At 45.5% G+C, this 26,245-nt stretch overlaps 1 protein-coding gene across 2 annotated transcripts in view; it reads right to left on the reverse strand.

Annotated features, from left to right (window-relative positions):
* Nucleotides 1-25,733, reverse strand: part of LOC309796453 (glycine receptor subunit alpha-4) — a gene marked incomplete at both ends in the record, with an annotated part of 30,938 nt that extends 5,205 nt beyond the window's left edge. Inside the window, 8 exons of one of the 2 annotated variants that reach the window (XM_082609576.1) lie at nt 2,685-2,834; nt 15,076-15,290; nt 18,393-18,533; nt 20,255-20,337; nt 20,465-20,688; nt 21,320-21,387; nt 21,673-21,803; nt 25,630-25,694. In XM_082609576.1, coding sequence (XP_082465702.1) covers nt 2,685-2,834; nt 15,076-15,290; nt 18,393-18,533; nt 20,255-20,337; nt 20,465-20,688; nt 21,320-21,387; nt 21,673-21,803; nt 25,630-25,694 — 1,077 coding nt within the window. Of the gene's footprint in view, nt 1-2,684; nt 2,835-15,075; nt 15,291-18,392; nt 18,534-20,254; nt 20,338-20,464; nt 20,689-21,319; nt 21,388-21,672; nt 21,804-25,629 lie in introns of both variants that reach the window. The other variant, XM_082609577.1, reaches the window with a different exon arrangement.
* Nucleotides 25,734-26,245: the final 512 nt, after the last annotated feature.

Below are 26,245 nucleotides of genomic sequence, written 5' to 3' on the forward strand. Positions count from 1 at the left end.
TTCCAAAACCAAGCTGGGGTGGGAATGCACGGTGTGGGAGATGAGGTGTGGAGATGGGAAGGAGGGATAGATATTGAGTGATATATATTGAAGTGAGAGAGGAAATTGGAGAATGGGGGAGGGTCCTGGGGGATGGAAAGAGGCAAGCAGGGTTCTGGGATCAAGCGCCTGAGAGGATTTGGCAGTAGTTTGAAATTTCTTCCATTTCTCAAGTTATTCTGTTGATAATGGTAAGGCTTTTTCTCTCTCCATCTTGAAAGAGAGCCCTTGCCAATCAGCCTGCAAAGGTTGGTGGAGTAGATTCTGTGGCTGCTGTGTCCAGAACCTGGTGCCAGGGCCTGTTGAGATTATAAAAAAGGAGAGACAGACTCTTCCCTGTGGGGTTTCTAGACTAGCTGGGAAGACAAAATGGAATTGTCTGGGGAAAAAAATTGAGCTATTGGGTTGCCCAAAAACCCGAACGAACTTTTTGGCCAAGCCAATATTTTTTTACACCGTGACATGGAAGGAGATCACCATGCTGTGGAGATGGGTAGTTGAGGAGAGATTTGAGAAGAAGAGAATGAAGTCTGGAGCTGGGTGAATAGCTGGCTGGCTTCTAGAATACTCCTAACTTGCTCTTGACTAAGGGATCCCTGAAAATCATATGGATTCTCTCTCTCCCTTAAGAGGGCTCCTCTCAAGACTAAAAACTGCTCCTCTAGCTGGAACAGCAGGGCCCAGAGAGAGGTTCTAGAAATGGATTAACCCTGCATCAACTTTTTCAGCCTGCTCAGTGACCTCTAGGATTCTGCTACATTTCTTCTGGGATGACAGTGGCTTTAGGAATCTCAAAAAGGGACAGGACTAATGGCACAAGTTTTGGTTTTCAGGTTTTATTTATATTAATCATAAGCCCAGTCCACTTTGAGGCAGGATCCAGGTGCCTAAGCAGGGCCCAGGCTGATGTTATAACTTTGCAGTTATTGAGCACTGGTTATGACAGACTTCATTATGAGATCACCCTGTACATGACCCTGTACAGGATCACCCTGTACATGACCAGGAGGGGATAGGCCGTGGGTAGTTGGAGGTTGGAGAGGTGCAGGGAAGGGGGCGGGACTAGTGTCAACCTGGAGTAGCTCTACAGTAACTGCAGCAGTCTTCTGTTGCTGGGACACACACACAGGCAATCTATCTGGCAAAAGGACTCTGGGACTGGTTGGCAGCCTGCTCTTCTTTCCCAAGGTAGGCATTGAGAAGGCATCAAGATCAAAACCCCTATAAAGATAAGATTTTGGTACCTGCAGGCAGGCTTGACACAGCTAAAAAGGAGGTGGGGACAGTTAGCTTAGAAAAGGGTGCATCTACTTTTCTTGCCCTTCTGCCAAGTCCATATATTTTTTCTAAGTCTCAGCATCGGCTACGAAGGCTTTTTTTAGGTCTCTTGAAGAATCAGTCCTACTCAAGGAGATGTAGTTATGGATCAATCCACTAGAGGGCGAGTTTCCCAGGACACAACTCAAGGACTGAAGCCAGGCAAGAATTGATAAATTCCGACAAACCACTAGATGAGGCAGGAGCCCTGCCCTCAGCAGAAAGGGACCTTAGCAAGGAACATGAAATCCCGGAGGATAATTTTAGTGCAGACATATGGTAACGGTACTCCAGGAACAGCTGAAGTGGGAGGTGGGATGTTAAGAAGAGAGAAGAACCTTAGGGCTAGAGTGGCCCCGACAGGCTAGAGCCAGTGGGCTTAGATAGAGCATTGTTTCTTCTCCCGCAAGAGGTCATATGTGCCTGCCTCTTGGCTTAGGAGCCTCCAGATAAGGCAGAAAACAAGGAGTCAGAGCTCAAGACAGGCCAGAGCTCTGTGTGTCTGATGATTAAGTGAGATGATTAAGTGACCAGTATGTAGCTCAGCAAAGGCTTTTAGCTTTGCTCATAACTGGGCACTGGCTTCTGTGAGAGTGGCCCAGGCACCTCTGTTGTCATGGCAACGTACCTAGCACCTATGGTCTGGGTAATGGTGGGGAGGAAGAACTGTCTCTGTTGTCACGATGACAAGATCCCTACTCTATTTCCCCAGGTGATCACTCTACTGTAGAAGAAATGGGGTTAACAAACAAGAGCGAGGGAGAACAACAGCTCATGCCCAACAACTCTGATGTGCCCAGTGAAGATCAAGGTGAAGAAATCCAACAGCCAGAAGAGGCAAGTGGTGGTTTTTCAATTCCAGTTTAGTTATGGGGACCCTTTTACAATGCTCCTCTAGAAAGGCAACAATGCCTGATCTGAATTCTTAACCACCAAACAGTATATGACAACTTGGGGCACCTTCCTCCTGGGTGGGAGGAGAATCAGGAGCAACCACTACTTATTCTCAAAGCAATCTCATGTTAACTAACTTGACAAGGTTCTAATATTGGCTCACATTTTTTCAGTGCTTACTATGCCCATGCTCTTAATCAGTCTGCTAGACTGCCCTACAGGAATTAATGTCCCATTGGACAGAAAAAGAAATGGAATCAAAGAGTTTGTTAAAGTACTTAGCTTATTTGTGACCAGCTTGGGACTAGAATCCAGGATCCTGATTGCCTGTCTAGTCCTTGCAGCCTAGGTCGAGTCTTGGTTTGTGGGAGGAGTAGTAGGGAGGAAGAAGTCCAAAGGAGAAAGGAAGTGGGCCCCTCCCTAGTTATACTCACCATGCGTTGGAGCCTCTGCCTTCTTCGAAGTCGCATGAATTCCTTATGCTGACGGGAGACAAAATTGACAGCAGCGTACTCCAGCAGGGCAGCGAACACGAAGAGGAGGCACACAGACATCCATATGTCGATTGCCTTCACGTAGGACACCTGCAACATCCACCAATGGAGCAGTCAGCTTTCCAGGAGTCCTTCCATGGTCTATCCAGTGAATTGCCAACCCATATCAACTGCCTGCTGTTCTTCAGTTTTATCCTGAATTTCTTCTGGTTTTTAAAGAAGATTCCCATGATATATCCCATTGTCTGAAGGCCCATGTCAAAGAGATCGGGCTACCCATCATCCTTCACCTCTCTGCCTTCTCCACCCTCCACTTCCATCTGCCTTTCCTCCCTATACTTCTTTTCCTTTCTTTCTTTCTTCTTTGCATACTTCTGCTTCTACTTATTATTCTTTTCATTCTTGTCTTCTGATTCTTTTCTTTCAATAAAAAGCAATGAACATGAATGCTGTTTTTGTTTGCCTTCTGTTCTCTCCTAGGGTCATCACAGCTGTGGTGGTAATTGGGTGGGGTGTGTTATTCCCATGTGAGACACATGAGGACATTGGAGGCCTAGAGGAGAAAAGTCTTAGCCAAGATTACCCAGTGAGAAGATAGCAGTAGGGCTTGGGGATCCTGGGCTTTCAATTCAGTGGTGCTGCCCTTTACCTAGGCTGTAGTCTCAATATCAGACTAGGAGGTCCTTTCTTTCCTTCCTCCAACCCTATTCTTCTTTGACCTTGTGATTTTTTCCTGCTGTTCTTTGTGAGAGACCCTGGTGGGGATTTGAACTGAGTGGTGAGTGAGGACCTCATGTCCTACAATGAAGAGCAAACAGGGCAGGGATCCCAATGGAGTGTACAATCCACGCCCTGCTATGGATGCTTCTCTCATTTCAAGGCACTGCTGCCTTCCGCCTATCCATTCCTTAGTGCTCTCCTCTACTACCTGCCTTGGTAGCCTTTAAGTACAGTCAGCCCTCTGTATTCATGGGTTCTGTGTCTGAGGATACGAAGGGCCAAATGTAAGGGACTTGAGCATCTGCTGATTTTGGTATCTGCAGGGGGTCCTGGAAGCAATCCCCTACTGGTACTGAGGGATGACTGTACTTTTCTCTCCCATTTCTCTTGTGAAGAGAGAATGCTCACTTCTCCTGAAGCAGGGTTGTGGCTGGGTGGGACCAGAAGAGAGGCCAGAGCTCAGGTTTATGAAGTCCTTTCACTTCCTTAATCAGATCACCTCCCTACATTGTTTTGAGCAGCTGAGCTCACCTTATGGGGCTCCACAGCAGGAGTAGGATTAATGGCAGGCAACTTTTTTCATCAGCCTCTGCTATGTTGGACAGTGAGCTTGCTGCAGATTCCAGGTAAGGAGCAGGTCTCACTAGAGAAATCTTCCACCTCAGTGGTTCTTAACTAGGGCTGACTCCCCCCACCCCCACCCCACCAGGGGCCTTTCAAAATGTTTGGAGACATTTTTGGTTGCACAATTTTGGGGTGGTGCTGGCAACTGGCATCTAGTGGGTAGAGGCCAGGGAAGCTGCTAAATATCCTACAGTGCACAGGACACCCCCCCAACCCACACATCAAAGAAAAATTATCTCACCCAAAATGATGATAGTGCTAAGATTGAGAAACCCTAGGAAGACACTGGAACTCACCAAAAATGATACCCCACATCCAAAGACAAAGGAGAAGCCACAGTGAGAGGGTAGGAGGGGCACAATCACAGTAAAATCAAATCCCATAACTGGTGGGTGGGTGACTCATAGACTGGAGAACACTTATACCACAGAAGTCCACCCACTGGAGTGAAGGTTCTGAGCCCCACGTCCAGCTTCCCAACCTGGGAGTCTGGCAACGGGAGGAGGAATTCCTAGAGAATCAGACTTTGAAGCCTAGTGGGAATTGATTGCAGGACTTTTATGGGACTGGGGGAAACAGAGACTCCACTCTTGGAGGGCACAGACAAAGTAATGTGCACATTGGGACCCAGGGGAAGGAGCAGTGACCCCAGGGGAGACTGAACCAGACCTACCTGCTAGTGTTGGAGGGTTTCCTGCAGAGGCGTGGGAGGGGGCTTTGCCTCACTGTGGGGACAAGGACACTGGCAGCAGAGGTTCTGGGGAGTACTACTTGGCGTGAGCCCTCCCAGAGTCTGTCATTAGCCCCACCAAAGAGCCCAGGTAGGCTCCAGTGTTGGGTGGCCTCAGGCAAAACAACCAACAGGGAGGGAACCCAGCCCCACCCATCAACAGTCAAGCAGATTAAAGTTTTATTGAGCTCTGCTCACCAGAGCAACAGTGAGCTCTACCCACCACCAGTCCCTCCCATCAGGAAACTTACACAAGCCTCTTAGACAGTCTCATCCACCAGAGGGCAGAAAGCAGAAGCAAGAACTACAATCCTGCAGCCTGTGGAACAAAAACCACATTCACAGAAAGATAGACAAGATGAAAAGGCAGAGGGCTATGTACCAGATGAAGGAACAAGATAAAACTCCAGAAAAACAACTAAATGAAGTGGAGATAGGAAACTTTCCAGAAAAAGAATTCAGAATAATGATAGTGAAGATGATCCAGGACCTCGGAAAAAGAATGGAGGCAAAGATCGAGAAGATGCAAGAAATGTTTAACAAAGACTTAGAAGAATTTAAGAACAAACAGAGATGAACAATACAATAACTGAAATGAAAACTACACTAGAAGGAATCAATAGCAGAATAACTGAGGCAGAAGATCGGATAAGTGACCTGGAAGACAGAATGGTGGAATTCACTGCTGCGGAACAGAATAAAGAAAAAAGAATGAGAAGAAATGAAGACAGCCTAAGAGACCTCTGGCACAACATTAAACTCAACAACATTCGCATTATAAGGGTCCCAGAAGGAGAAGAGAGAGAGAAAGGGCCAGAGAAAATATTTGAAGAGATTATAGTCGAAAACTTCCCTAACATGGGAAAGAAAATAGCCAGGAAACGCGACCAGTCCCATACAGGATAAACCCAAGGAGAAACATGCCAAAACACACAGTAATTAAATCGGCAAAAATTAAAGACAAAGAAAAATTATTGAAAACAGCAAGGGAAAAACGACAAATAACATACAAGGGAACTCCCATAAGGTTAACAGATGATTTCTCAGCAGAAATTCTACAAGCCAGAAGGGAGTGGCATGATATACTTAAAGTGATGAAAGGGAAGAACTTACAACCAAGATTACTCTACCCAGCAAGGATCTCATTCAGATTCGATGGAGAAATCAAAAGCTTTACAGACAAGCAAAAGCTAAGAGAATTCAGCACCACCAAACCAGCTCTACAGCAAATGCTAAAGGAACTTCTCTAAGTGGGAAGCACAAGAGAAGAAAATGATCTACAAAAACAAATCCAAAACAATTAAGAAAATGGTCATAGGAACATACATATCGATAATTACCTTAAACGTGAATGGAATAAATGCTCCAACCAAAAGACACAGGTTTGCTGAATGGATACAAAAACAAGACCCATATATATGCTGTCTACAAGAGACCCACTTCAGACCTAGGGACACATACAGACTAAAAGTGAGGGGATGGAAAAAGATATTCCATGCAAATGGAAATCGAAAGAAAGCTGGAGTAGCTATACTCATATCAGATAAAAGAGACTTTAAAATAAAGAATGTTACAAGAGACAAGGAAGGACACTACATAATGATCAAGGGATCAATCCAAGAAGATACAACAATTACAAATATATATGCACACAACATAGGAGCACCTCAACACATAAGGCAACTGCTAACAGCTATAAAAGAGGAAATTGACAGTAACACAATAATAGTGGGAGACTTTAACACCTCACTTACACCAATGGACAGATCATCCAAAATGAAAATTGATAAGGAAACACAGGCTTTAAATGACACAATAGACCAGATAGATTTAATTGATATTTATAGGACATTCCATCCAAAAACAGCAGATTACACTTTCTACTCAAGTGCGCACAGAACATTCTCCAGGATAGATCACATCTTGGGTCACAAATCAAGCCTCGGTAAATTTAAGAAAATTGAAATCATATCAAGCATCATTTCTGACCACAATGCTATTAGATTAGAAATGAATTACAGGGAAAAAAATGTAAAAAACACAAACACATGGAGGCTAAACAATACACTACTTAATAATGAAGTGATCACTGAAGAAATCAAAGAGGAAATCAAAAAATACCTAGAGACAAATGACAATGAAAACACAACAATCCAAAACCTATGGGATGCAGCAAAAGCAGTTCTAACAGGGAAGTTTATAGCTATACAAGCCTACCTCAAGAAACAAGAAAAAGCTCAAGTAAACAATTTAACCTTACACCTAAAGGAACTAGAGAAAGAAGAACAAACAAAACCCAAACTTAGCAGAAGGAAAGAAATCATAAAGATCAGAACAGAAATAAATGAAATAGAAACAAAGAAAACAATAGCAAAGATCAATAAAACTAAAAGCTGGTTCTTTGAGAAGATAAACAAAATGATAAACCATTAGCCAGACTCATCCAGAAAAAGAGGGAGAGGGCTCAAATCAATAAAATTAGGAATGAAAAAGAAGTTACAATAGACACCGCAGAAATACAAAGCATCCTAAGAGACTACTACAAGCAACTCTATGCCAATAAAATGGACAGCCTGGAAGAAATGGACAAATTCTTAGAAAGGTATAACCTTCAAAGACTGAACCAGTAAGAAACAGAAAATATGAACAGACCAATCACAAGTAATGAAATTTAAAGTGTGATTAAAAATCTTCCAACAAACAAAAGTCCAGGACCAGATGGCTTCACAGGTGAATTCTATCAAACATTTAGAGAAGAGCTAACACCCATCCTTCTCAAACTCTTCCAAAAAATTGCAGAGGAAGGAACACTCCCAAACTCATTCTATGAGGCCACCATCACCCTGATACCAAAACCACACAAAGATACTACAGAAAAAGAAAATTATAGACCAATATGATTGATGAATATAGATGCAAAAATCCTCAACAAAATACTAGCAAACAGAATCCAACAACACATTAAAAGGACCATACACCATGATCAAGTGGGATTTATCCCAGGGATGCAAGGATTCTTCAATATATGCAAATCAATCAATGTGATACACCATATTAACAAATTGAAGAATAAAAACCATATGATCATCTCAATAGATGCAGAAAAAGCTTTTGACAAAATTCAACACTCGTTTATGATAAAAACTCTCCAGAAAGTGGGCACAGAGGGAACCTACCTCAACATAATAAAGGCCATATATGACAAATACACAGCAAACATCATTCTCAATGGTGAAGAACTGAAAGCATTTCCTCTAAGATTAGGAATGAGACAAGGATGTCCACTCTCTCCACTTTTATTCAACACAGTTTTGGAAGTTTTAGCCACAGCAATCAGAGAAGAAAAAGAAATAAAAGGAATACAAATTGGAAAAGAAGGAGTAAAACTGTCACTGTTTGCAGATGACATGATAGTATACATAGAGAATCCTAAAGATGCCACCAGAAAACTACTAGAGCTAATCAGTGAATTTGGTAAAGTTGCAGGATACAAAATTAATGCCCAGAAATCTCTGCATTCATACACACTAATGATGAAAAATCTGAAAGAGAAATTATGGAAAAACTCCCATTTACCACTGCAACAAAAAGAACAAAATACCTAGGAATAAACGTACCTAGGGAGAAAAAAGAGCTGTATGCAGAAAATTATAAGACACTGATGAAAGAAATTAAAGATGATACCAACAGATGGAGAGATATACCATGTTCTTGAATTGGAAGAATCAATATTGTGAAAATGACTATACTATCCAAAGCAATATACAGATTCAATGCAATCCTTATGAAATTACCAATGGCAGTTTTGATGGAACAAGAACAAATCATCTTAAAATTTGTATGGAGACACAAAAGACCCCGAATAGCCAAAGCAGTCTTGAGGTAAAAAAACGGAGCTGGAGGAATCATACTCCCTGACTTCAGACTATACTACAAAGCTACAGTAATCAAGACAATATGGTACAGGCACAAAAACAGAAACATAGATCAATGGAACAAGATAGAAAGCCCAGAGATAAACCCACGCACGTATGGTCAACTAATCTATGACAAAAGAGGCAAAGATATACAATGGAGAAAAGACAGTCTCTTCAATAAGTGGTGCTGGGAAAATTGGACAGCTACATGTAATGAATGATATTAGAACACTCCCTAACACCATACACAAAAATAAACTCAAAATGGATTCAAGACCTAAATGTAAGACCAGACACTGTAAAACTCTTAGAGGAAAACATAGGAAGAACATTCTTTGACATAAATCACAGCAAGATCTTTTTTGATCCACCTCCTAGAGTAATGGAAATAAAAACAAAAATAAACAAATGGGACCTAATGAAACTTCAAAGTGTTTGCACAGCAAAGGAAACCATAAACAAGACCAAAAGACAACCCTCAGAATGGGAGAAAATATTTGCAAACGAATCAATGGACAAAAGATTAATCTCCAAAATATATAAACAACTCATGCAGCTCAATATTAAAAAAACAAATAACCCAATCCAAAAATGGGCAGAAGACCTAAATAGACATTTCTCCAAAGAAGACATACAGATGGCCAGGAAGCACATGAAAAGCTGCTGACCATCACTAATTATTAGAGAAATGCAAATCAAAACTACAATGAGGTATCACCTCACACCAGTTAGAATGGGCATCATCAGAAAATCTACAAACAACAAATGCTGGAGAGGGTGTGGAGAAAAGGGAGCCCTCTTGCCCTGTTGCTGGGAATGTAAATTGATACAGCCGCTATGGAGAACAGTATGGAGGTTCCTTAAAAAACTAAAAATAGAATTACCATATGATCCAGCAATCTCACTACTGGGCATATACCCAGAGAATACCATAATTCAAAAAAGACACATGCACCCCAATGTTCACTGCAGCACTGTTTACAATAGCCAGGTCATGGAAGCAACCTAAATGCCCATCGACAGATGAATGGATAAAGAGGTTGTCGTACATATATACAATGGAATATTACTCAGCCATAAAAAGGAATGAAATTGAGTCATTTGTTGAGACATGGATGGACCTAGAGACTGTCATACAGAGTGAACTATGTCAGAAAGAGAAAAACAAATATCGTATATTAATGCGTGTATGTGGAACCTAGAAAAATGGTACAGATGAACTGGTTTGCAGGGCAGAAGTTGAGACACAGATGTAGAGAACAAACGTATGGGCACCAAGGGGGGAAAACCGCGGTGGGGTGAGGATGGTGGCGTGCTGAATTGGGCGATTGGAATTGACATGTGTACACTGATGTGTATAAAATTGATGACTAATAAGAACCTGCAGTATAAAAAACAAACAAACAGACAGAACAACTAATACTAAACTTTCTTTGGGTTATTTGTATGGAAATATGTTAATATAAATATTTCAGACATTACATGAAATTTCTAAAAATTTTATACGTTCTGGTATAATGTTATAAGTCATAATTCTAGTTATTACTTTAAAATGTATATCTCAGAAATAACTAAATTTCCTTGTCAATTGCATTTTTATGAACTTTCATCAAATCTCTAACCATGGTCATTTTTAAGTCTTTTGTCATTTACAGACAGTTCTGGGTGTACTCTGATGCTTTTGCAAAAATGTTCCTATAAAAGGGTTTCATCTTCAAGGAATTCATGGAAAAGACTCTGACAAGTACAGGTTTCTGGTAACTGACTATACTGCTGAACTGAATGAATAAGCATTTTCAGAACTCTAATGGAAAACTGATGAATTCATAAAAGTGCTAACAAAAGATGAAGATGGGGCTTCCCTGGTGGCGCAGTGGTTAAGAGTCCGCCTGCTGATGCAGGGGACATGGGTTCGTGACCCGGTCCAGGAAGATCCCACATGCCGTGGAGCGGCTGGGCCCGTGAGCCATGGCCTCTGAGCCTGCGCATCCGGAGCCTGTGCTCCGCAACGGGAGAGACCACAACAACGAGAGGCCCTAGTACCGCAAAAAAAAAAAAAAAAAAAAAAAAAAAAGATGAAGATGAAAAAAAATTAATTACATGGGACTGAGTGAACTGATGAGGATGATTATAATTTTTGTGACTTTCTGTTTGAATAAAAAGAAAATCCCACAAGGACTCAGAGGCAAAAAATATACAAATCAATTTTCACTGCAAAGTAAAGGAGCTGTTACAGTGGAGGATTCCTGGACTGAATGTCAATATTATGACATAGTATGAGTGTGTTTCGTGTTTGGTAATTGCAATCATTGTTGCTTTTGTTGTGGTCATCCATTTACAATGCTTGGTGTCAGTTTATTTATCTCTTGTAAAAATAAAATACAGTGAGTGTGTGTAAAAAAAAAAGATTGAGAAACCCTGCTCTTTTTCTTTTAAGGCAGTTCCACTGAGATGGTAGTGGTGGGTTGCTAGGTAACCCTGATTAAGCATCCCTTGGTGTTTGCACTTTGCCACCTACTAAGACGTCATCCTGTTTCATTCACCATCTCCCAGTCCCATTGTGCCCCCAGGGATGTTAAGTGATACAAAAATCCATAATGAGGTAATGACAAGGGAGGTCCACGAAGGACTTTGGACCATCAAAAGAAAAGGACACCTTAAGCAGCAGGAAGAAAGTCTTGTTAACAATACATGTGTCAACAATACACCTTAAATATCTGTGGAATCCATCCACTTGCTATCCTGGCTCATCTGAAGGAGTGCAACAGTTTCCTAAATGGTCTCCCTGCATCTACGCTTGCCACCTCCAATCTGTTCTCCAAACAGCAGCCAGGATTTTGTTTTGAAAATGTAAGTCTGATCATATCACTCCTCTGCTTACAACCCTTCAGTGGTTCTCCATTATCCTTCCGATACAGTCAATGCTCCCCTTAGCATGACATCTAGCCACTACCTACTACTTCAGCCTCATCTCGCCCCTTGCAATCTATGACCCTGCCATGATGATCAATTTCAGTTGTCTCCCAAGGAGATAATCTCTCTCTGTATCTCTCCTTTACCTTGATAACTTTTACTTAAATGTTCACTTCAGATACCGTATCCTCTGAGAAGTCTTCCTTAATCATCCTAGTTTGGGTTGGTTGCCGCTACTGTATGTGCTCAGGTTACCTACACCTTCTTAGCATCCATCAAATACACCTGGCTATTTCCTTCACTAGACTGTGAGCTCTTCAGTGGCAGGGACTCTTTCCATCGTGTTCACTGTGCCTAGCTGAGTGCCTGGCACATAGTAAGTATCTTTTGAATTAATGAACGGATGGATAGTTTGTATTTGTCTCTGCTGGCTTCTGTTTGCTCTCTTGGCCCTCCTTGTTACTACTTGCCCAAGAGCTGTGAGCCATTTAGATTACAAGATTTTGAAAGAATTGGGTCCCTCCTGCCCACTGCAACTTTAGGTCTAATCTGTCAGTGTCTGGTAGAAACTTCCATTTAACCCTTCCATTACTCACTGAGCCACCTGCAGTTGTGTACATCAAGAACCTGGCAAAGAGACAGCCATGGGTGCCTTTGAGAGTCCTAGCCCTCATAAAGGCAAAGAAGGAGTGGCTTCCGGGAGCATGGAGAATGGCCATCCCAGCTGAGTTCCCTTACAACGCGAGCCTCTGCCACTCTCATCCTGGACACTAGAGTTGTACTGGAGGTGGAATTGCTGTGGCTTTCAGAAGCCCCTGACCTGGCACCACCTTTTTCCTTGGGCCTCCCATAAATTCTAATGTTGCAGAAACTCAAGAGTGAGTGGAAGTTCCCTGACTTAGTCCCTTGCTCTGTGGGGCTGGCTAATGAAGCTATTTAGTTCAGGGTGCATGCCTACATATTTTGCTTATTGGCCAATGAGGCCAAGAAACGGTCCCCAACATAGAGAACAGACTTGTGGTTGCCAAAGGGGAGGTGGGGTGGGGAAGGGAAGGACTGGGAGTTTGGGATTAGCAGATGCAAACTGGTATATATAGAATGGATAAAAAACAAGGTCGTACTGTATAGCACAGGGAACTACATTCAATATCCTGTGATAAACCATAATGGAAAAGAATATGAAAAAAGAATGTCTCTATGTGTATAACTGAGTCACTTTGCTGTACAGCAGAGATTGACACAACATTGTAAATCAACTATACTTCAATAAAAATATATATACATAAAAAGAAAAGGTCATCAAAATCTGATAAGGCATCAAATACTGCAACCCGCACCCCAAATCAAACCAAATCAAACAATCCTCCAACAAAGTCCATTTTTTCCGTAAGAGAAAACAAAGTGATTCCTGGGAGCAGATGGATTGTGCTTGCTCACAGGAGGGGACTGGAGGAAGAAGTTCTCTCAGCAAGAATAAAGCATAAATTGTAGCATTTCCCTGAGTTAGAGGAAAATATCCTTCTTGTGTGGCAGTGGCAATAAACAAGGGCAGGGTTCTTAGGTCTGAACTACTTTTTTGCCTCTGGCCTTCATACAGGCCACTACCACAGCCCCACCTGGCCCTGTAGCCCTCGCCTAATCCCAGTCTGCCTCTCAGAGCCTCTTCAATATCCTTGTCCATTTAGGAAATACATTTACAGGCCTACTTCAGAGATATTGTGGGTTCGGTTCCAGATCACTGCAATAAAGCAGATATTGCAATAAAGCAAATCACACAAATCTTTTGGTTTCCCAGTGCATATAAAAATTATGTTTACACTACACTGTAGTCTCTAGTAAGTGTGTAATAGCATTATGTCTAAAGAACAATGTGTATACCTTAATTAAAAAATACTTTTTGCTAAAAAAATGCTAAGCATCATCTGACAACGCAGGGCTGCCACAAACCTTCAAGTCGTTAAAAAACACAGTATCTGCTAAGTGCAATAAAGCGAAGTGCAATAAAGCGAAGTGCAATAAAAGGAAGTATGCTTATATAGGAAGTGATCTCTGACAACTTCCCCTAGGACATTAGATCTTAATCTGAGTTTTGTCACTATTTATCCCTAGAGGGCTTAGGACCACCTCACAGGTTTCCTGGTGACTCAAAAATAATTGGAAACACCACCAGCTGCTTTAGGCCTAGGTCTACCACCCAGTTCTTTCCACCTAGACCCCTAATAATTATAACAATAGTTAACATTTATTGAGTGGTTATTATGTGCCAAACACTGTTCTCTGTGTTAATACATTATCTTATTTATTACTTGCAATAACCCTATGGAAGAGGTAATATTTCCATGTTACAGGTGAGGAGACTGAGACGTTAAGGAATTTACCTAAGATCACCATTAGTAAATGACAAGGTGGGGACTTAAATCAAAATCTACCTGACCCTATTCTCTTACTCTTAACCACTATTACCCCCAGCCCCACCTCCCCACTATATAGCAAATTTGTAAATTCACTCTGGGTGTCTGGATTACCCCCTGTTTAAGTCCCCAGTAAAAATATTCTTAAAAATAAACACTGGAAGATGGGCGATCACAGGGCCTGGTTTCCATCAATACAGAGCAAGAGGGAATATATTCACTGGAAGATCTGCAAAAGCTGTGTTGTTTTGGTTTCCCATTATTTCTCCATGGCCTAGTACAGTGCCTGGTACATAGTATGTGCTCAGTAAATATTTATTGAATGAATGAATGAGTTTGCTCCCTGATTTTCTCAGAGCCTTGCTGACTGTAAGGACACTGAGGTGACGACCTCTAAATTCCGCACATGAAGACATGAGGCAGGGAGAACCTAGGCCCAGTTCCATCAGCACAAATCTCTCTGCGTAATCAAAATATCACCAGGCCCTAGGTGATCAGAGTCTACTGACTTTCATTGCTATTTGCTACCTCAAAGTTTTCTCACCCCAAAAGAAGGGACATTGTCTCTAGAGTTCTTTGTAATAGTACCCGATTTCCGACATAGCAAGAAACAGATGTCGGATTGTTTGATTGTTTCTTGTGAAGCATGACCTTGAGAAAGTCATTCTATCTCTCTGGGCTGTAATGCCCTCATCTGTACCATGAGGGAGTGGGACTTTCTACTTGCTAAGGGTCTTTTAATCTTGGACATGCTAGTATTTCCTGATGAAAGTCAAAGTAAGTCAGCACTGTCTCTACTCGTTCCCCAGCCAGAAAGCATCTGCAACCCCAGCCTCCACACTGTTAGCAATGTTATTAGCGGTATGTTCTGGGGGAAGAGAATGCAGGCCACCTGCTTTTGCTCGATGGCTCTTCTCTACCTTAAATCCAAGGAGAATAGTCAGCAGGAGGGAACAGGGGATGAATGGGAAATGGGGAGCTCTATGGCAAGCAAGTTCCCTTGCATGTCTCTTCACCTTAGGCAAAGAGGCCCGGGAGCCAGAGCTCTGAGTTGTCATGGTGAGCACAGTGGTGATGCCTAGGCCCACCCGGGCAGGGGCAGCATCCATGTTGATCCAGAAGGAGACCCAGGACAGGATAACGATGAGTAGGCTGGGGATATACATCTGAATCAGATAGTAGCCCATCTGTCGTTCCAGGTGAAACTTTACCTCGATGCAGGTGAATTTCCCTGCAAGGAAAGAGGTGAGGTATCAGGCCTCAGGTCCCCAGCCTATAGCTGAGCCTGAGAGGCAGGACTAGGGCGGCTCTATTTCTATGGGCACCTAACCTGCGCCAATAAATGAGCCTTTCAAAATGGCCCCAGGGAGCACCAGATGCATGTTTTGAAGAAACTCTCAGAGAAGCCACTGGGGACTTGAACTCTTGCTCCCAGCACTTTAGTTGCCAGCAGAAGGCCTTCCCCGTGACAGCACTGCAAGAGGATTAAGGGTGGGAGGGCTCCAGAGCCAGACTGTATGGGTTTGAATCCTGAACCTTCCACTCACTAGCTGTGTGACCTCAGGCAAAACACCTAAGCTTTTAAAGCTTCAGTTTCCTTGCCTGTAAAATAGAATAAAAACAATATCAACTCCATCATTGGGCAGTTGGAAGAATTAAATGAGATAATGTATTTGAGGTGTTGAGCACAGTAGGTAGCTGGTACTATTATCATGACTAACAAAATGAGCTTAGACTCCACTCAAATCTCAGAAGCCTAGCTTGTGTGTGCTGGGACCCTTGAAGCTCTCCAGCAACGATTCACTGAGATAAACACTGCCTGTGTCTTAAGCAAGTAAGAAGAGCAGGGTAGCAAACATCTGGAAACAATGTCTAACAGAGACCAGCTCTAGACAGCAGGCAGCGGGTTCCCAAAAAGCATCTGGCAGCAGCATTCTATTCCACCCACAAAAAGTGCATTGGCCCCTGGCACATGCACCAGTGCTCGCCTCCTCTGCCAGCCATCTTCATTTTACCCTGGTTTCCACTCCCCAAGGCTAAGAAAACACTAGCTCAGAGCTTCTGGCAGCAGACGCTTAGGATAACCAAAGCAACAAGCAGAGGATGTGTATACTATTATTTTATTCTGGCCTAGGCTTGCTCTTAACAGGACTCTCTGATTCCTCAAGGTTAGTGATTTCATCAATGACTGATTATGGCTTTGACATGTCGTGTGATGCTGTGATCGCCTACTCTTCCCTGAGTCCACCCACCCTGGGCTTCTTGCCATGACATGTTTTGGCTAGGTATCCATATTTTCTTTCCTTTCTTTCCTTCCTTCCTTCCTTTTTTTTTTTTTTTTTTGGTGATAGCAGTTTTGTTTTCAATGACAAAATGAACACTTGTTTAGCACAGAATGAAAGTGAGAAGTAGAGAAAGAATAATAAGATTCATAAGCTGACATTTGTCAAGCCCCTACTAAGTGCCCTGACTTTATATAGTTTATCTCATTTAAATCCCATAGCAACTCTTTGGGGCAGGTCAAATTATTATTTCCCATTTTATAGACAGTGATACTGAGGCTCAAAGAGATTAAGTTATGTTGCTCAAGGGCACCCAACTAGTAAATGGTGCAGCCAGAATTCAAACTCAGCTCTATCTGACTCCAGAGTTCTTGCTCTTACCTGTTGTATCATACTGCTTTAGAAACGCTTAGTGCTATTTCCTTCCAGGTTTTTTTTTTTTTTTTTTTTTGCAGTACGTGGGCCTCTCACTGTTGTGGCCTCTCCCACTGCGGGGCACAGGCTCCGGACGCGCAGGCTCAGCGGCCATGGCTCACGGGCCCAGCCACTCCGTGGCATGTGGGATCTTCCCGGACCAGGGCACGAACCCGTGTCCCCTGCATGGGCAGGCGGACTCTCAACCACTGCGCCACCAGGGAAGCCCCTTCCAGGGTTTTTAAACACATGCTTTTGGTTTGTTTCTTTCATCACAATAGAATCATTCTGTGTATACAACTTTGAATCTTAGCCTTTTCCACTTGAAGTTTCCCATGTTGATATAAGCACCTTGCAAGCATTCTTTTTAAACGTCTGGATAATATCCCACCAAGCAGATGCGCTATGTAATTTACTTAACTTCCACCCTATTGGTGGATATTTAGAGCAGTTCCAAGTTTTTGCCGGTATAAACAGTGACCCAGGAACCCTCTTGGGGTCTAAAGTCAATATGATATTTTGGAATATTTCCTTATAATAAATTCCAGGCAGTGGAATTCCTGGATCAACAGGTAGGGAAACAAATTTAGCTTCCAGACTAAAGTTTCTTAGTGTGCCCCCTGGACCACCTGCATCAGAATCCTCAGGATGCTTGTTCAAACACAGATTTCTGGGCTTCACTCCCAGGGCATGTAATCAGAATCTCTGAGAGGCAGAACCCAGGAATCAATATTTTAACAGGCTCCCCAGGGAAATATAATGCACACCAAAATTTGAAACCCACCAGTCTATATACAAAATGCCAGTTCTTTTCCCTAAAAAGTTATACCAATTTCCACTCACGCCAGCATTTTCTAAATTCAATGGCTCATTCGTCTCCCCAGCTACCTGCACCTCCACATTCACACACGAATTCATAGGGCTGCACCCAAAGCATATCAGCACACCGTTGGAGTGTGATCTTCCCTCTTCAGCTTGTGGCCTCTATCTCAGGGTCATAGCTCTTCACAGCCAAATTGCCAGGGGAAATGAGGAGCCAGCAGCGATTAGGGAAGCTGCAGGGGGCAGACGCTCAGGCTGGAAAACCAGCTCCTCTCCATTTCCTGGTACGCTTTTCACACCTGGGAAACCAAGCCAATTCATGAGAGTTGAGCAGTGGGGACAGTGGTAGGACGTGTGGACGGTAAGCCAGCTGGTGACCTGAATTCTGTTCTCTCCTGGTTCAGTAAACTCATTGACTACTCCCAGATGTAGATTCCCCACTTTCCACGTGAAGTTGGCCCCAGGACAGGTGGAACACTCCTGCTACTCACTGGCACAGGACCATTTGTTCTGCAGCATGTGATAGGGACAAGAACAAGGGCTTTGGCATTAGACAGATCTGGATTTGAATTCTAAATCAGCCATTTACTAGCTGTGTGACTTGGCCAACTGATTCAACTTCTTAGAACCTCAGTTTTCTCTTTCTGAGAAATGGGGCTGATCACCCCTACCATAATGAGATAAGACATATAAAGCACTTAGCACCACATCTGGTACAGATTGGACCTTCAGTAGAGGCTAGCTGCCTTGCCCCTTTCCCTCCCATCTGGAGGCCCTCTTGTGGCTCACAGCCAGTAAAGATCTTGGGTTTTTACCTGTGTTGTAGCGCTTGGTACAATAGCCTAGATCCTTCTCATCCCGCAAGATAAACTGGGGCAGAGTCAACCCCTCAGCCACTTGGACAGCAGGAGAATCTTCTAGCCACTCAAACACGAGGTCATTCATGGTGTAGCCAACTGAAAGTGACAGAGATGGCAGAGGATTGCAGAGTGTGGTGGTTGGACGGGGGTAGGGAGAGAGTTAGAACTGGCAGGAAAGAACAAATGAGGAATAAGGCCTGGGTTTTAGAAGTTTCATGCTCATCTTGGAAAGGAAAACCATTCGGAAGAGGGTCAGTTGCCTCATGGGCCCAGCCTAAGTGGGTAAATCAGAAAGATTCCTCTCCTACCTAGTTCTGAAGCTTTAGAAAGGCCCAAAGAGAAATTATTCTGGCAGACCTAGAAAGCACGTCAAAAGGCTTGGAAAGATGTCAAGGAAACCAGCTGGGAACCTCCTGCCCCATCTCAAACCCAGGGGAGTAAGCATGTGTACCGACCACATGTCTTGAGCTGAGCCAGCCTCAGAGCTGGGGCTTCTGCCACCTCACTCCAGGGAGGAAAGAGCTATTTATACCTTGCCAGTCATGCATGGGACAATGTGCATACCACAGACTCCCAGCCAGAGTCCTGACCTGGGGCAAATTGAGAGCTAACATTGAAAATGCCAAGTTGCTTACAGATAGCTAGCAGTTCGTGAAGGCTCTTGCCACATAGATGACTATACTCACACGTTGGGTAGAAATGGGAGCAGAAACACCAAGGCTCACAGATGTCCAGTGTAGGGCCTTGGCCCAGAGTAGCTTTGTGACTTTGGGCAAGTCACTTCCCCTTCTGTAAAATGCTCCACCTACTTTTCAGAGTGGGTAATGAGGACCTGGATGTGAAGGTGGTTTATGAACTCTAAAAAGCTGACCACATAGGACATATTCTATCTATTACTGTTATTATATGTTGGAAACAGCCTGACAAGACTTCTTCTTTGAGGATCAAATGGATATCTCCTGATCCCACAGTCTCAATTGTCCAGGAGATGGCAAAGGAATGGACATGGGCGATGGTCCAGCCTTGCTATCCTTTAGCTTCTCTGCACTTGGGGCAGCCTCTGCAGGCTGGCACCCCCTGCCCTTGGTAGCCCTTGGCTGACCTTGCTATCCTGGGCACTGTCCTATGCCTAGAACTGTCCTCTCTCACCTCTCTACAAAAGCTATCTGTACATACTACTATGTGTAAAATAGACAAACAACAAGGACCTACTGTATAGCATAGGGAACTATATTCAATATCTTGTAATAACCTATAATGGAAAAGAATCTGAAAAAGAACATATATATATATATATATGAATTATTTTGCTGTACACCTGAAATTAACACAACACTGTAACTATACTTCAGTTTAAAAAAAAATATGTGTTCACAAGGAATCAAGGTTCAAAGACTCCCCCCTTCCCTGTCAACTCTGGATTTTTATAGGCATCTTGAATGTCTCAACTCAGGGGAAGTAAAGGTAGAATTACTTCAGGCACTGTGAGAGGGAAATTATATCTGGACAGAGGAGGTACCCCTCAAATGACCCTCCACATACAGCATAAGCACATTTGTATGTAAGGCTGGACCCTTCCCATTCCCCAGCCCTGTGAGGCAGCCAGACCTGCCAATAGCGAGGGGATGGAAAAGCACACTGGGCTGAGTGTTAGCAAGCCCTGGCTTCTAGTCTCACCTGTGCCAAGAGCTCACTGTGTGTGCTTGGGGAAGTCCATCCCCACTCTGGGCTGCCCTTCTCCTGTCTGGAATATCATGGCATGGGGTTAACTAGCTGGTATCTCAGGCCTCACTCTGTGACTCTCTAGGGACACTTACAGCTCTCCAGCTGCATCGTGCAGGTCTGGATATCCATGGGGAAGTTCTTCAGGTCCATTGGGCAGGATAAAATGAGAGTCAGCCTGGCAGGGACAGTAAGAAAGAAGTTAGGCCGGCTTACTGGGGCTCAGCACAGCACAGGGAACCCTCTGCCCACCCCTCAGCCTCTACCCCTTGCCCCGAGCTCTCCTGGCTGTACGCCAGCTGCACCTGATGCTGTAGAGCACGTTTCCATTCTTGAAGATGCGCAGCAACTTGTTGTCTGTGGTCACCTCGTGAAAATTGGCCCCTTTCTCATTGGCAAAGAACAGGTCTGGCTTCCAAATTGAGTCCAGCATGGAGGGATCGAGGTCCAGCGAGTCATCAGGGTATTCTCGGTAGGCCAGGCGTGGGTCGTTCCACTGCTGCCGCAAGAAGATGTTCACCCGGTAGTCCTGAACAGAGATGGGCCCATCAGAGGCAGTGCTATTGCAGGGGCCTAGCAAGCCTACCTGGGCAGGAGGGCCATGAGGAGGAAATGCTGGGAGCACATCTCAGGGGCAGTGGGCATTTTCCACTGGAGAAGGAGCCTGCTTTGGGCTGATATGGCAAAGAAGGGAAGGGAAAAGACATTTATTAAACACTTACTATGTGCCAGGCTCTCTGCTAAGTGCTTTCTTCATATGCATCATCTCATTTAAATCTCATGTCAACCCTGAGAGGAGGGTGCTGTTATGATCCCCATTTCACAGATGAGGAAACTGAGACAAAGAGAGATTTGAGTAACCTGCCTAAGAGATGGTAGAGTCAGGGTTTGAACGCAGGTTTATCTGATTTCCAAGCCTTGATGCTATGCATCAAGCTACCTTCCAAACTGGAACATCTGCTGCTTAGGCTAGTCTGCCTTTAGCCACTAAAACCCTGGGCTGGGGAAAGATAAACTCCCAGTGACCGACTTTGGACATCCCCTGGCTTTAGCCATGACTCTGAAACAGGGGGACGATGGCAGAGGGAGGAAAGTCTTCCTATCAGGTGGGCTTCACCCATTCACACTAGAGTGGAAGCGGGAGCAGGGCAATGCTTTACCATGGTAGTCTCGGTGATGGAGCTGAAACTGTTGATGAAGATGTTGCAGGTCACGTTCACAGGTGGGCCTAAGGGTAGCAAAGCACAGCCATATTGGCAGGGCATTCCAGGAATCTGGGAGAAATTTCCAAGACCCCCTCCCTGAGCTTGAGGCCAGGGTACTACTGGGAGAAGGCAGTGCCTGGCACACGGGCCCATGGGTGATGGAGAGGGGATGCTCCTTCTGAGCTGTGAGAGCCAGCCCTGTACCTCCAGCCTCCTGGTCCTGAGGTAGGCAATGGAGGCTAGCTCGGCAGTATGTCCCCAAAAGAAGTGGGGAGGGAAGGGTTTTTTGTAGGATAAATGATTCTTACCTTTAAAATTGGGCCGAATCCTGGCATCATATCCAGATGTTCGCCCCATAAGCTTGTCCAGGAAATCAGAGGGGGACATTGGCTGGGACACCTTGGTCCCAGATTTGACTTCTTCTTTTGCCAAGGCCACCCTGGACAGGAGAGATAAAGAATTAATAACTGAGATCTGTTGTATTCTGCCTTTATCACAGACACTCTCCTTCCTTGTTCCCTCCCCACTTTGGCTGGTCTCTCCATCAGGCAGGAGGATTAGGAGATGGGTTTCTAGGTGTCCACTTGCAAAATGAGAAGTACAGAAACCCCTAAAACAGCACAGCAGCTCAATAGTTAGTCCTAGAAGATTACTTTCACATATATTAGATATTTTTGCCCTCAAAATTCTCAGCGTGATGGGGGTGAAAACTGTTATTTCCATCTTATAGGTGAGAAAACTGAGGCTTCCAAAGGAGTAATCTGTGAGACTGTAAATTGGTGCAGCCACTGTGGAAAACAATATGGAGTTCCCTCAAAATATTAAAAGTTGAACTACCTTAGGATCCAGCAATTCTACTTCTGGGTATTTATCCAAAGGAAACAAGATCACTATGTTGAAGAAATACCAGCACCGCCCCCCATTTTCATAGCAGCATTATTTGCAATGGCCAAGACATGGAAATTACCCAAGTGTCCATCAACGGATGAATAGATAAAGAAGATGTGGTGTATATATACAATGGAATACTACTCAGCTATAGAGAAGAATGAAATAATGCCATTTGCAGCAACATGGATGGACTTGGAGGGTATTATGCTAAATGAAATAAGTCAGACAGAGAAAGACAAATACCATATGATCTCATATGTGGAATCTAATAAGTGGATAGATAGATAGATAGATAGATAGATCGACCGTCCAAAAGAAAAGTGACTTGACCAAAGTCTCACAGCTGGTGAGTGACACAGGGCCCAAGATCAGGACTTGAACCCAAGGCTGAGGCCTCATCCAGTATTCTCTTTCTGAAGGTGCCTTGAACATGCTCAAACAAGAGTGACAGAAATAATGCGGCTGTGGCAACGCTTTGTACATCTGGCCTAGCCAAGGATGGGAAGGGCTCAAGGGCAGTTTACACCCCTGAGAGATGGTTTTAGTTGCTTGGCCTTCATGCTGATCCCTCAGGGGCTAGGACCCAGCTTCTGGAGAGGGCAGCTTAGCTTCTGGTGTTTGCTCCAGCAGGAAGCTATATTCTGAGCTGAACCTCAGTTCAGGGTTGTGGCAGCTGCAGGAAGGTCATCTCACCTTGGCAATAAAAGAGGCAGGAAAGCAGGGCTCTAGAAGCATGGGAAAGCCTCCCAGTAAAGTGGCTATGCTGTGAAGGTCAACTCCCATCTTTTCTTCCTAAGAGCTTCATTTTGAGGATGGGGCCAGTGTGCTTTGGCCTAGCCTAGAGGCCAGCTCCCTTCTCCCCTGACAAGTTTCCTTCAAAGAGCAGCAAAGTTCCTTCCATATGCCTGCTTGTCTGCTTAGCAGCCAATAGCTAGACCAGGGACCAGGAGCTCAACAAGGGCTTGAGGGCAGGGGTGGGGCTCACACTGAGCTCAGGCTGGACTCCTGGCTGGGTCCTGTGCCTTCTGCTCCATCCTGCCATCATCACCAGAGCCAGCTCCCCTGCTGCCACTACTGCTGCTGCACTGCTGGGGCTGGGAGGTGGGGTGACTGCTGTCCTTCTGGGTCTGAGTCTCCTTTGAACCAGCGAGCTCCTCTTTCCCAGTAAATCTATGCACCTGCCAGTGACTGATAGAATAATACAAATAGCTGAGGCACCATGCTAAACACTTTATCTAGTATAGTTCTCACATCAATCCTCTCAATAATCACTCTTATTATCCTCCAGCTATAGTTGAGGAGTGCAAGATGGAGTGACTTGTTCATGATCATACAGTTCCCAAATGGTAAAGCCGAGATTCCAACCCAGAGCTACTGACTTCAAAACTAAGTCCATCTACCGCAATACCATGATACAAGCAGCCCAGGGTGGGCTGCCAAGGAACCAGAGGGGGAAGGTGACAGCCGCACCCTGACCCTTAGAGTCTTGCTTCCTTGAATCCCATGAGCAGGAGAGAGCTCTTACCCTGGGAACAGAGGCCACCTTGGCCCCGAGTGGGGGTGGCCAGAGCAGGTGGCCTAAGCAGGCTCTGAAAACCCAGGGAGGCGGGTGGTGGTGCTGGTGCAAGCAGAAGTGAGTGGCTTCACCATGGGGCATCCACACTGGCCAGGTGCTGCTGCTGGCTGCTTGTCACCTGCCTGCCGGGAGGCCACATGGCCCTGCAGGTGGAGCAGCCAGACCCTTGGCACTGTCCTCAACCTCACTCTCATGTCACCTCTCCCGCTAGCTCCAGCCCCAGGACCCTGGGACTGGCTGTGGGCTCAGCTGTCTTGGGCCCCAACCGCCGTGGCAGCCCCGCTTTTCCAGGGTTACCTTGTCTGCGGACCTGAAAGCAGAGTCACCGTGTGCGGTCTCTCCTTGCTCCCTTTCATTCCTGGAATGTTCCAAACACTGGCAGGAGTAGGGAGGTCCCAGAGCTGAAAATCTTTCTCATGGAAGGCCTTGGGGTGGGGTAAGGGGAGAACACTGATTCTGCTGCTGGGTACTTAAGTGACCTTGGCCAGGTCACTTGCCCTCTCTAGGCCTCAGTTTCCATAAATACAATGAAGGATTTGGTCTCAAGATTTCCTAAGGGCCTCGGGCTTCCCTGGTGGCACAGTGGTTGAAGTCCGCCTGCCGATGCAGGGGACACGGGTTTGTGCCCCGGTCCGGGAAGATCCCACATGCCGCGGAGCGGCTGGGCCCGTGAGCCATGGCCACTGAGCCTGCGCGTCCGGAGCCTGTGCTCCGCAACAGGAGAGGCCACAACAGTGAGAGGCCCGCGTACTTCAAAAAAAAAAAAAAAAAAAAAAAAAGATTTCCTAAGGGCCTGCCTTGCTCCAATCACTCAAGTGGGAATGCTGCCACCAAAGCTTGGTCCTTGAGGCAACTTCCCCTCCAGCAGGGCCTGCAAGCGTCATATGGGTGCCCCCTTCTGCCTGTATCCTCCTATCAACTCCAGCTGAGCTGCCATTGCACTTTGGGCTGCTTTTCACTCTGAAGAAGTTTGTCACTGCCCCCCCCCCGGCCCACTGTATCCCTGCCTGATTGCCCCCTAATGTGTCTGCCAGCAGTGAGGCAGGAGGCTCCTCAGAGGCAAGCAGATCTTGGCGTGCTCTTTGAACGAAGAGGAGGAGGACGATATTGCAGTGGCACTCACCTGCCTCCACCTTGGGAGGCATTCTTCTGACCAGTTCAGCCCAAGGCACAGCCATCTTTCCTCCTCAGCTCACCCTATCCACCTAGAATGGCTCCTGGTCTAATGAGAAAGTGAGAATGCGTGGGAGGCCATTTACAAGGAGCTCAAAGCATGTCTTGCCCCCAAGCCCAGGAAATGATGGGCACTTAGTGCCCCTCCAGGGACAGCGAGCAGACAGGTTCCCCCCCGGGCAGGGTAAGGTGACTGAAGAGGGCCAAGGTTTGGTCAGCCAACATCATTCTGATGTGCTTTTGGGAAAATCCTTGCTCCTTGAAATCTCTTGGGTGAGCAGCTGGCAGATGTTGGTGTCATTTTTAAGGATCTGAGGAACGTGTGGCCAAGCTGGTAGGGAGACAGGGTTGCATGGCAGGACAGATGGCTTCTGTTCCGGGGCTCACTCCCCAGCCCCTACCCTGGCCCAGGAAAGTCTCACCCATGCCGAAGCCTTCCCACCTGCTCTGGGGCTTTGACCTCCTTTATGAAAGTCTCCTGGGATCTGAGTGGGGGAGGGTGTGTCCTCCCCTGGAGCCTTCCAGACTGTGGGCTTTCTGTAAACTTCAAGGAAACTGTGCCAGAGCCCCTGCTACCCCCAGCCAGTATTTGCATGCATCTCCTTCTCACCCCCACTCAGCTCACCTGAGGAGAACCTGCAGGGTCCAGAAGAGAAGGAAGGAGAGGGTTGCTGGAACAAGAGTTGTCATTCTGAGGGGACCCTGGAGTCCTTTCTCAGCCTGGCTGCCGAGGTGAGAGTGGGTATCCGGGCGGGAACGCCGAAAGTACAGAGCCTTCTTCCTACTTGGGCCACTTGCAAGGAACCCAAGGAGGGCCGGGCTAGGAGTTGCACGCTCTCTCCTCTTCTCTTTTCTCTGCCCCGTCCTTAGTCCTGACCAGTCAGGGGCCAGAACTATTCCCCTGGAAGTGATCCTGACACAGATAACCTGCTCCTGCTCTGGCTCGCCTGGGGCTCCGGAGGGCCTCAGCCTGCCTGCTGGGGTGCTGAAGGAGATTCTTTTTGGGCAGCAATCACTCTCTAAACCCTGGAGAGTCTTGGAGGGGAGGGAAGAGGGAGACTGTAGGAAGATGTTTCCCTCCCTCCCACCTCCCCCTGAGATGCACCCTCTGAAAGCAGCAATTTAAAGGCACAGTCGCCAGCAGCTGGAGTGGGGTTCCGAGCGAGCCTGTGTGCTGCGTGCTGGGGAGGAGCCTGGGCTGCTGCTGCAGCCTGGAGAGGGCCGGAGGTGTCCTGTCTAGC

Source organism: Mesoplodon mirus, assembly GCF_964341445.2.
Source record: "Mesoplodon mirus genome assembly, chromosome: X".
NCBI lineage: Eukaryota > Metazoa > Chordata > Mammalia > Artiodactyla > Ziphiidae > Mesoplodon > Mesoplodon mirus.